The sequence below is a fragment of the Asparagus officinalis genome, chromosome 2 (genome assembly GCF_001876935.1).
Source record: "Asparagus officinalis chromosome 2, Aspof.V1, whole genome shotgun sequence".
Classification (NCBI taxonomy): Eukaryota; Viridiplantae; Streptophyta; class Magnoliopsida; order Asparagales; family Asparagaceae; genus Asparagus; species Asparagus officinalis.
In genome coordinates this window covers 7,891,283-7,901,165 of record NC_033795.1, presented here as the reverse complement: position 1 = coordinate 7,901,165, position 9,883 = coordinate 7,891,283, and the positions used below count along the sequence as shown (strand labels likewise).

At 35.5% G+C, this 9,883-nt stretch overlaps 1 protein-coding gene across 2 annotated transcripts in view; it reads left to right on the top strand.

Annotated features, from left to right (window-relative positions):
* The window catches only part of LOC109830119 (dynamin-related protein 3A-like), an 18,254-nt gene that overhangs the window by 4,372 nt on the left and 3,999 nt on the right, over positions 1–9,883 (top strand). For both annotated transcript variants that reach the window (XM_020397276.1, XM_020397277.1), the window contains exons 5-13: positions 1,485–1,553; positions 1,650–1,709; positions 1,943–2,056; positions 2,536–2,584; positions 4,072–4,181; positions 4,419–4,511; positions 4,632–4,724; positions 4,811–4,948; positions 7,261–7,374. In XM_020397276.1, the coding sequence (XP_020252865.1) occupies positions 1,485–1,553; positions 1,650–1,709; positions 1,943–2,056; positions 2,536–2,584; positions 4,072–4,181; positions 4,419–4,511; positions 4,632–4,724; positions 4,811–4,948; positions 7,261–7,374 (840 nt within the window). The remainder of the gene's footprint in view (positions 1–1,484; positions 1,554–1,649; positions 1,710–1,942; positions 2,057–2,535; positions 2,585–4,071; positions 4,182–4,418; positions 4,512–4,631; positions 4,725–4,810; positions 4,949–7,260; positions 7,375–9,883) is intronic.

Below are 9,883 nucleotides of genomic sequence, written 5' to 3'. Positions count from 1 at the left end.
CCATCTATTCCTTAGCCTCCATTAATATTTCTCTTCATAAAAGACATTAATTTGGTTTTAATGTGAATCCATTTGCAATCATTAAATATTTCTTTTCTATAGTCCCAGAACCAATAAAGAGCAATATGATACCAATAAAGGGATACACATTAGTCATAGAGAGCTATATTTTTTGTATATGGTGCTATAATTTTCTCATAAGAAGCTATATTTTCGAATAAAGTGCTATACTTTGCTCAACCAAAAAATTAATAACTATTAAGCTTTCATATTTATGTTAATTAGTCCAATGGATATTAAATCTTCTTCTATTTTTTCCCAGCAATTTTCTTGACGACATACTACACACTATTAATTTCTTTCCTAGAGTCGCAGAGTCAATAAAGAGTTATATATGATAAGGAGATACACTTTAGTCATAAAAAGCTATACTTCTTTACAAGATGTTTAACTTTGCTCCTAAAAAGCTATGTTTTCGCATAAAGAGCTATAGTTTGATCAGCTTTGGTGGATTTTAGGAATTAACTTCACCTAAAATATAGGGCACAGCTCTTTGAGTTTAGTGTTTTGTGAAATGAATGAAGAGAGAAAAGAGAGAACTAATGGGTTGGGTTTTAGAATTTTTTATAAAATACAATATAAAGTTTGAGAGTATATTGCTAGTTGGGTTGATAAATAAGTCACAAGGGGTACTTTGGGTGTATGTGTATTTGTGGAAGTGGTTGAATTTTAAATAAATGGTGGTAAAACTTTGGGTTAAAAAACAAAAATCTCATGTGTGTGTATTTGATGGTTATGAGGTGGTGGCTCATTTTGCTTAATGAGCTACCAAGAAATAGATGTGTGAAGTCCACAATTTTTTATGTGATTTTTAGCGTGGGCCTCACCGCATGACTATCTTTTAGTAGCTCATTTAGTAAAATAAGCTGCCGCTTCATATATATACACACAGATATGGGGAATACGAGTATGCTTCGTACCAAGCACAAAAATGATGCTTGGTAATGAGGTGACTCATTCCCATCCACTCATTTAAAGGGGGACCACATGTACATGGGTGCATATAGGTTGGATAATTAGAATCAGTGGATTAGAATGTGCCACCTTACTATCAAGCACCAAGTTTGTGCCTGGTACCAAGTATATCCACTTCTCTCTCTCTCTGTGTGTGTATTAGTGTGTTGTATATAATCTAGAATCACATTTGTAGTTCATATTTTTAAACATGTAAAAATCCACATCACTAGTGATGTGGTTATGTTCTAGAAGGAGTTAAGGGATTGTTTTTGTCAGCGTTATTTAATTTTTGCCTTTGCTTATGAAAAGGAGTGCGCAAGCATGGTTAGTGCTTTTACAGTATTTACATATTAATATAAGATTGACAGTCTTATTTTGTTAAGGAAATCTTGTAAATTCTGATTTAACGTGGAACTTCTTTTGCTCTTTAGATATTCTGACTTGTTTGTCCACTTATTGTTGGACAGGATATTAACAAAAACCTGAGTATTAAAGATGCCCTGGCCCGAGAGGAGGCATTCTTCCGCAATCAGCCTGTACATAGTTTAACAGCTTTCATTTTGTTCTTCATTATGGTGTCTTTGTTTTTGTGCCTTCTGAAAATGTATACTAGAAGCTTCTCCTGATCACAGGTGTACCATGGTCTCTCTCATTGTTGTGGAATACCTCAACTAGCTAAAAAACTAAATCAGGTAATTGCAACTGTGACCTTTGCTCTTCTCCGTTCATTGCTGCAGTACACAGTTCACAGTGGAGGTTACGTTTTACCAATGTTTTCATTAGATGATCGATAACTTGCTACAATTTCATATCGTGCTTTTGTTAGTATCATTATGATATCCAACTCTCTCTAAGATGACAGAGACTGATCCTCATGGCCAGTTTTTAATGCTGATATCTTTTGTTTTTCCAATATTTTGTGCAGATTCTAGTGCAACACATCAGGGCAGTTCTTCCAGCACTAAAGTCCCGCATAAATAGTCAATTAGTGGCTGTAGCAAAGGCTGATGCTGCCTATGGTGATGTTGCAGAATCGAAGGTATGCCTAGTTATTTCACTTGTAGATGATGTGCTAGTTAGTTGAGCTAGACTACTATTGACAGTATCAAAGTATTGCCGTAAGTTGGATACACTATTACTATGGCTTCTTTAAGCAATTACTATAATGGGAGCTCGTCACTGCAGCTCAGACGATAGTTAGCCATTGATATAAAATGATTTATTTGTTCCGCTGATACTTTAAACTTTAAATATGTTTTGAACACGGTATTGCTGTAAGTTGGATACACTATCATTATGGTTTATTTAAGCAATTATTACTTGATTTTGTAATCCTCCTGGTATGTTGCATCGTGCGGTAGTAGTCCTCTAAGTCATTTTATTCTATGCGAATGCTTTTACTTATTAATCTGGTTACTTCTTTTTTACTCTAAGTTCATTTTCTGTTTGATATTCCTTAGGTATTTAATTTAAAGTCTTTTTGTTGTTAATACTTTAATCTTGCTGCCCAAACTACAGGCTGGTCAGGGAGTGAAGTTATTGAACATGCTCACAAAATACTGCGAAGGTAACTTGGATTTGCAAATTTTAACACCTATTTTTTCTAGTTGAAATGCCATATTCTTCTCTGCTGCTCATTCAAATTTAGTGTATTTCTTGAGGCGTATTTCCAAATAAATAACTTATATTTTAGATCAAATTTCTTTGTGGACTTTTCCTCTGTATCTTCCATGCATATAGAAGTCTCACAAGACTCTCAACATCTTGTCCAAACAGAAGTGGGAATATGAAATTTATCCAAGGTAGTTCCTTGAATTTTCGTGTCTTTTTTTTTCTGTGGAGTTCATAGACTTAACGACATACAAGAGCATGTAAGTGCATAGATTATGGAAAATTAGGGTGAATGTATTTGATTTTCCTCACAGTCTACCATTCCAATCTACTAGAGATTCTCGTTGTACTACACAAATCTTATAAGGTTTGTGCCTTTGCCTTTTCAATCAGGATTCTTAGGGTTTAGCTTGGTATCTTCGTATACTTCATCTTACAAGTCAATTAAATAGGCTACTTCATTTTGCTAGCCATTTTAAACTACATCTTGGTGGTATGGATAACTTAAAAGGACACAACCAAATTTAATACTGTTGTTCTTGTTTGGGAACAGAGAACCAGTGGCCACTGGGGCGCCTGAACAAATAAAAAATCGACAACCAAAATCAAGGTTGCATGAAACTTCTACCAATAATAAGCTAGATGTTGATTGCACACTTGAGGTTGGTAAGGAGAGGAGAATGCCCCCTAACCTAAGTGGGCCTACCAGCAATGCAACGGGTACTTAATTGGGATATTGAAACCATAATTCACATTATTATTCTTATTTGATCCTTGGCTATAGCTAAGTTTTGTTTTGTATTGGGCCATCCTGTTAGCAAGCTGGCCTGAGCAGATTTATCTGATTATGATATTCTTGATTGATTCGGTCGCATGTCGCTTATGGAACCACGTTTTCTGGGAAGTGTCTTCCTTCAGTTACACTCTTTTATGATCTTTCACACCCATATGAGATTATTGTGATTCTAGTAAATAGCAGAGCAAGCAGAAGGTGAATGGAAGGAAGAAGCAGGATAAAACCAGACCAGAGGTAAGTAAGGGTTCCGGAGTTTGGCTATATGACCATGATTTGTGTGCGTGCGATCTTGACATCGGAAAGAGGTACTGGACTATGGAACCATGGGATGCTGTAATAGCATTATACTAGGCATCCTTCATCTGATCCCTGTTAAGACAATATAATACACTTGCTTCAAACACGTCTTAACGTTGTCTTTGATATGGTTTGGCATTTGCCCATTAATCTAATTAATGTAAACCTTGAAATATGTAGCCTATTTCCATTAACTATATCTGTATCTTCTGACTAATTAAGGCATGTTTCCTTCTTGTAGTTTGAGGCCCAAAGTGGAGCAACTGTCACTTAATATTCTCCTTGTTAATTTATGACTGGTTACACCTTGTATTCTGATTACTTTTCTTGCATTCACCTCTATCTTGTAGCTTTCACCTCAATGATCGAAGGTAAGAATGAGGAGATGTCAATGGCTGAGCTTTCAGGTGGGGCCCGGATTCATTATATCTTCCAGTCAATCTTCGTGAGAAGTTTAGAGGTGTGCAGTTCTGACATCCATATAGCATAGAAGTTAATATAGTTGCTTCACTTATAATTATGCTTTTATTTCATACTTCATGTTCCACCTCCATTTGGGATGAAGGCTTTGTCGTTGTTGCATGTTCACCTCCATAGCTGTTTGGTGACGATACTAATATTACTTTATACAGTTACCGGTTCTTATATTCTCTATTTTATCTTTATCATAGTTTATATATCTTTCGTTGTTTTGCAGGAAGTTGATCCATGTGAAGATGTAACAGATGAAGATATTCGCTTGGCTATTCAAAATGCTACAGGTCCTAAAGGTGCTTTGTTTGTGCCTGAGGTGAGATCTAATGAAGTTTATTTGTGGAAGACAAAATATTTGCATCTGTGTTCAGCTTCACCAATTTCCTGCTTCATTTCCAAATCTATCATATTGTAAGATTTGTCCAATGATGTGCAGGTTCCTTTTGAGGTTCTAGTGCGTAGACAGATAGGTCGTTTATTGGATCCAAGCCTCCAATGTATCAAATTTATCTATGATGAGTTAATCAAGGTACATACCATTATATTTATATCATTAATCATATGACAAGGCATGAATTCTTCTTGGTCTTAAAGTTTGTCATTTCTGCACTGTAGATGAGCCACCAATGCTTAGTTAATGAACTGCAACGATTTCCTATTCTTAGGAAGTGTATGGACGAGGTAATAGGGAAGTTCTTACGGGACAGCCTTCAACCTGCAGAGACTATGATAACTCATATCATTGCAATGGAGGTATTTATAAACTAAATGCATTGTTTATTTTCGCATTGGCAAACTCAGTGACCAGAACAGACCTTTCAAAAGTTTCATGTTTAAGTATTTTCATGTTTGATTATTTGCTTCCTCTACATGTTTACATACACTTCAAAAGCTTCATGTTTAAGTATATTCATGTTTGATTATCTGCTTCCTCTACATGTTGCAATGGTATTCCTTTACTGAGAGAGAGAATTTCAAATTGACATTGTCGCGCTTAACTAGAACAAGTAAATAGTTTGTTACAAATAAATCTTTCTGGAAAAACATTATAGTGTAAAGCCTGGGCAGTAAAGAAAATGTTATCGATGTTACCATCCTTTAGAAAAATTGTGGAAGAATAGTAAACAAGAGGGTATACAATGACAAGGATTGACACGTGCATGGAAGGTTTTCCACATTTAAGTTTATATAAGTAATCACATGAACATGCAATTTCTTTGATAAAATGTGCCTCTAATTTCTTTCTTACTGGATATAGAGATAGAGTGATGTATAGAGATTGCGAGTTCATAATCGCTCCTCATATAATGTAATGTGAAATACAAGTTTTGCTGCATTCAAGTTATCAGTCATCTTTCTGCATGAGCTTTTTAATATGTGTGGTTATTTGTGCCGACGTGAATGTCATCATATTGGACTTTTGGTTCTGAAGTCTGGTACATACTGTTACTGCTTAAGCCGACATGGAGCGAGTACCTTATTGTCTCCTCAATCTTGTTACCTTTGAATAAAATGAACTGTACAAAAGGGAAGAACATCATTCATTTTTCAATAGCTGTTGAAGGGTTGGAAAGATTACATGTATAAATTGACAATTAGTGTAATCAGATTAAACAACTTTCCAGAAGAGCTGTTTCTGGATTTATCTGACTGTTAACTGAAGGTCATCTTTTGTATCTAGAACTTTGAACTACAAAACATAAAATGACTGTCTGGGGATAAATTATTGCTTCTATTGAGACATTTAACAGATTAAATGTGCTTTTGATTGGTTAAGAAATAAGTGGTACTGGTAAATATAGTAATTACTATGGAGCATATGAATATTTAGGGGTGTAAAGGATAGCTTTGATCAAATAAAGGCGTGGTGTCAATATTTCAAGTAAGCAATGTTTAGCAAACAAAAAATTAAATCAATTCAGTATGGTATTAATGAATATTTTTTAGGTTAGGGATAATGAGAGTTAAGCTGGCGCATAATAAATTAAATCAATCCAGAAGAGCTGTTTTCTGGATTTATCTGACTGTTAACTGAAGGTCATCTTTTGTATCTAGAACTTTGAACTACAAAACATAAAATAACTGTCTGGGGATAAATTATTGCTTCTATTTGAGAAATTTAACGGATTAAATATACATTTGATTGGTTAAGAAATAAGTGGTACTGGTAAATATAGTAATTACTATGCAGCATATGAATATATAGTGGTGTAAAGGATAGCTTTGATCAAATAAAGGCGTGTCAATATTTCAAGTAAGCAATGTTTAGCAAACAAAAAATTAAATCAATCCAGTATGGTATTAATGAATATTTTTTAGATTAGGGATAATGAGAGTTAAGCTGGCGCATAATAAAGCAGAGTACGATGTCTTGGACTGTATAAGGTGAATGGAGTATTCTCTGCCAGTTGGGACTTTCAAAGTTTGTAGAATGATAAAAATAGATGACATGGATATTATTACATGGAAGATGAACGGCGTTCTAGCCATGCGGAGTGAATTATCTAATGATCAAGAAGAACTTCTCGTTTAGTGCTTTATGTTGTAGAAAAGGCTTGAATGCAAATAAATTGTTGCTTATGTGCAAGTAATAAGCTGGACCTTTGATTTCTACTGGAGGTTGATTATTTCTTTGATTTCTACTGGAGGTTGATTATTTATTTGATTTCTACTGGAATAGTCTTTTTTTTAATCTATTTGTTCCTTAATTGAGGTTTGAGCTTTATCGCCTTAGCATTTTGTTCTAAAATTCAGAATTCTGTCTATACTGAAGATACATTAAACTATAGAAGTGCTAATTACACCTTCTCTAGTGGAATGGTAAAAATTTAGATGCATCTGTTGCTTAATAAAGGAACTATACTGATGATATTGGACCTCATAAATGATTTCCTTTCAGATATTTAAAAGTTTAGCGTCTTTGCTCAGTTAGTCAGTTCTATGCTTGCCTATTCGGCTATTCCTTAATCATTCGTTAAAACCCTCTCTTCTGGTGATATTGTAAACATTATATGTTTCTGCTTTTCGTTAAGATTTTGTTTTAATTGATTTATCAACTGTTGCAGATGGACTACATAAACACATCACATCCAAACTTTATTGGAGGCAGCAAAGCTGTAGAAGTTGCGCAGCAGCAAGTTAAGTCTGCTCGGCTAGCGGCAGCCATGCACAAAACCAAGGTTTTTCTTTCCCCATCTTCTATGCACTTATTATCCTTCGGCTATGTGCAACAGTGTTTAGAAAAAGCAAGTTTTCCTTTTAAACACATTGAATAGTTGATCTTGTTCACGAGTATCAATTTGTAAGCATATCCATTGGTTCGGAGACTGTCTTTGATAAAAACAACAGTGTGTGTATCTGGTTAGTTCTTATCCTATTGGAGATTATGCATGATAATAGTGTATCATATGCTTCTAATATTATAGTTTGTAAGTAGATAGCGCTGACATACATGCTCTTTTAGTATATACTATAATACTATATGTTCACAAATATCCTTCTTTCAGCTAAATAATTTTATAAAACCCCCTCAACTATGGGGTTTGTCTCAGAAAACCCCCAAGTATTGACTCTCGAAAAAACCCCTCAATTTTGGGGGTGTTGTAAATTGCCCTAGTAACTTTCAAAATAGGAGTTAACCCTCTTCAACTTTTTTCACCTCCTCCCCCACAACAACAACAACAAAAACAAAAAAACTAAAAACAATATTAAATCTAACAAAACATGTAATAAGTGTGGTATAAAATGACCATAATACCCCTAAGAGATTAGTAATTTATCCTATTGTCCCTTTTAAATTTTTTTGTTAAACCTCTTGTATCTTCCTCACTTCTTCTTCCTCTAGTGTATTGCTAGGTCCAGGTCTGAATGAAAATTAGTTTTTTCTTTTAAAACTTCAAACTTCTTTCATTTTGTACTTATTCATGCTTCTAACGTTTGAAAAAAATTGAACTTTGTTTTTTTCAAAGATGGTATTTACTCATCAAAGCCCGTTGAATTCAAGGCTAATAATTATGGGTTCTTCCATTAAAAAAATAATAATTGTGCGTTCTTTTAACTTTAGTTGGTTTTTTAACTCAAATAGTTTTTTTAGCTCAAATATGTTTTTTTTTCAAACAAGAGAAGTTTTAGTCATTACCAGTGTTATCGAGAAGCAAGGCGTAATGCAGGGCGCAAAGGTCCCTTACGCGCACCATGCGTAAGACGCACAACGATGCGCGCGCCTCACTGAATTGAGACGCACAACTCAAACTAATATATTCTAACATAAGACAAAGAAGCATATAAGCAATATTTTTATAAATTATCACAAAAAAAGACTAAGAAATATAATTTCACCTACTAAATCACGAAAGAGTCTTAATTAATTAGCATGCGTAACATAGAAAAGTTCATAAGTTTTCATAAATCACAATGCAAGATAATATCCAACATGAGCAAAAGTCTACGAAACAAAATAAGCAAGTAGCAAAATAATAGTGTCTAGTCATCCTCGTCATCATCGTCATCCAACTGAAGTGAAATTTCCTCAGCCTTAGTTTCCTCCTCTTCTTTATTGAACTCTTCTTCATCCTCCGAGTCCAGCTCGCTCCTCCTAGATGACGAAGCAATACCACTTGAAGATCCTCGAACCCTAGCAGTAGACCTTAAAGTTGGTCCAAAATTTTCTTTAACTCTCATTGCTTCGCCTACAACACCCTATCTAAGGTCATCCTCCTCATCCACCAAGTCATTCTCCGCATTGTTGCCCTCTCCAAATTGACCTAACAACCACTCGTCGCTTTCAACTATGTCAATCAACTTGATTGGAATAACAATATCCCTGCAGTCAAATCTTTTCTTCAAAGCTTGATTATATTTGTAATATACTAGATCCTGCAACCTATTGTGATCCAATCTATTCCTCTTCTTGGTGTGTATCTACAACTCATATAAAGTCAAATAATCAAATTAGTACTGGAAACCCTAAGAAGAAAAGGGTTTAATGGGAATATGGGGGTACCAGACCTAAAACCCGTTTAATTCAAAACAACCCAACTCACTACGCATCACTACGCACCATCAGCTGGGGCGCAGTGAGTCGGTGCGCCTGACGGGCGCGCTAGGCGCACACGAGGTGCGCCCCAGGCACGCGCCTCGCGTGCCGCGGCGGCCTCGTGTGCCCTAGCTAGCCGCCCCGCCTCTGGTGCGAGGCCGTTTGCTATTAGGCCGCAGCGTCTGGCGCCTCTTTAACAATGGTCATTACACTTTTGAAACTTGAGGGGGTTATCTACAACACCGCCTAACTTCAAGGGGGTTTTCTGAGACAAATCCCATAGTTGAAGAGGGTTCTATAACCCTATCTAGAAGAATTTAGAAGAAAGAAAACAAAATCTTCAGATTGTTAGTAGCTGGAAATGCAAACCCGCAAGGTTTACTCTTTAGGAACACTGGAGAACTTTAGAGATACGAAATATGAACACTTCAATTTAGTTGGACAAGACTCAATTCATTGGACTGTGATGAATCTGATCATGACTTCACCAAAACTATCTCTCGATAAAATAGATTAAAATGTAAGAGGTAAACCACGAATAAGGTAAGTTGAGAAACAACAGAGTTATTACATAAACAATCAGGCCCTATAGAGAAGGCTGATAGTCCGACACTATGTGAAGTGGTTGGTGAAGATATAGATGCATGCATTCG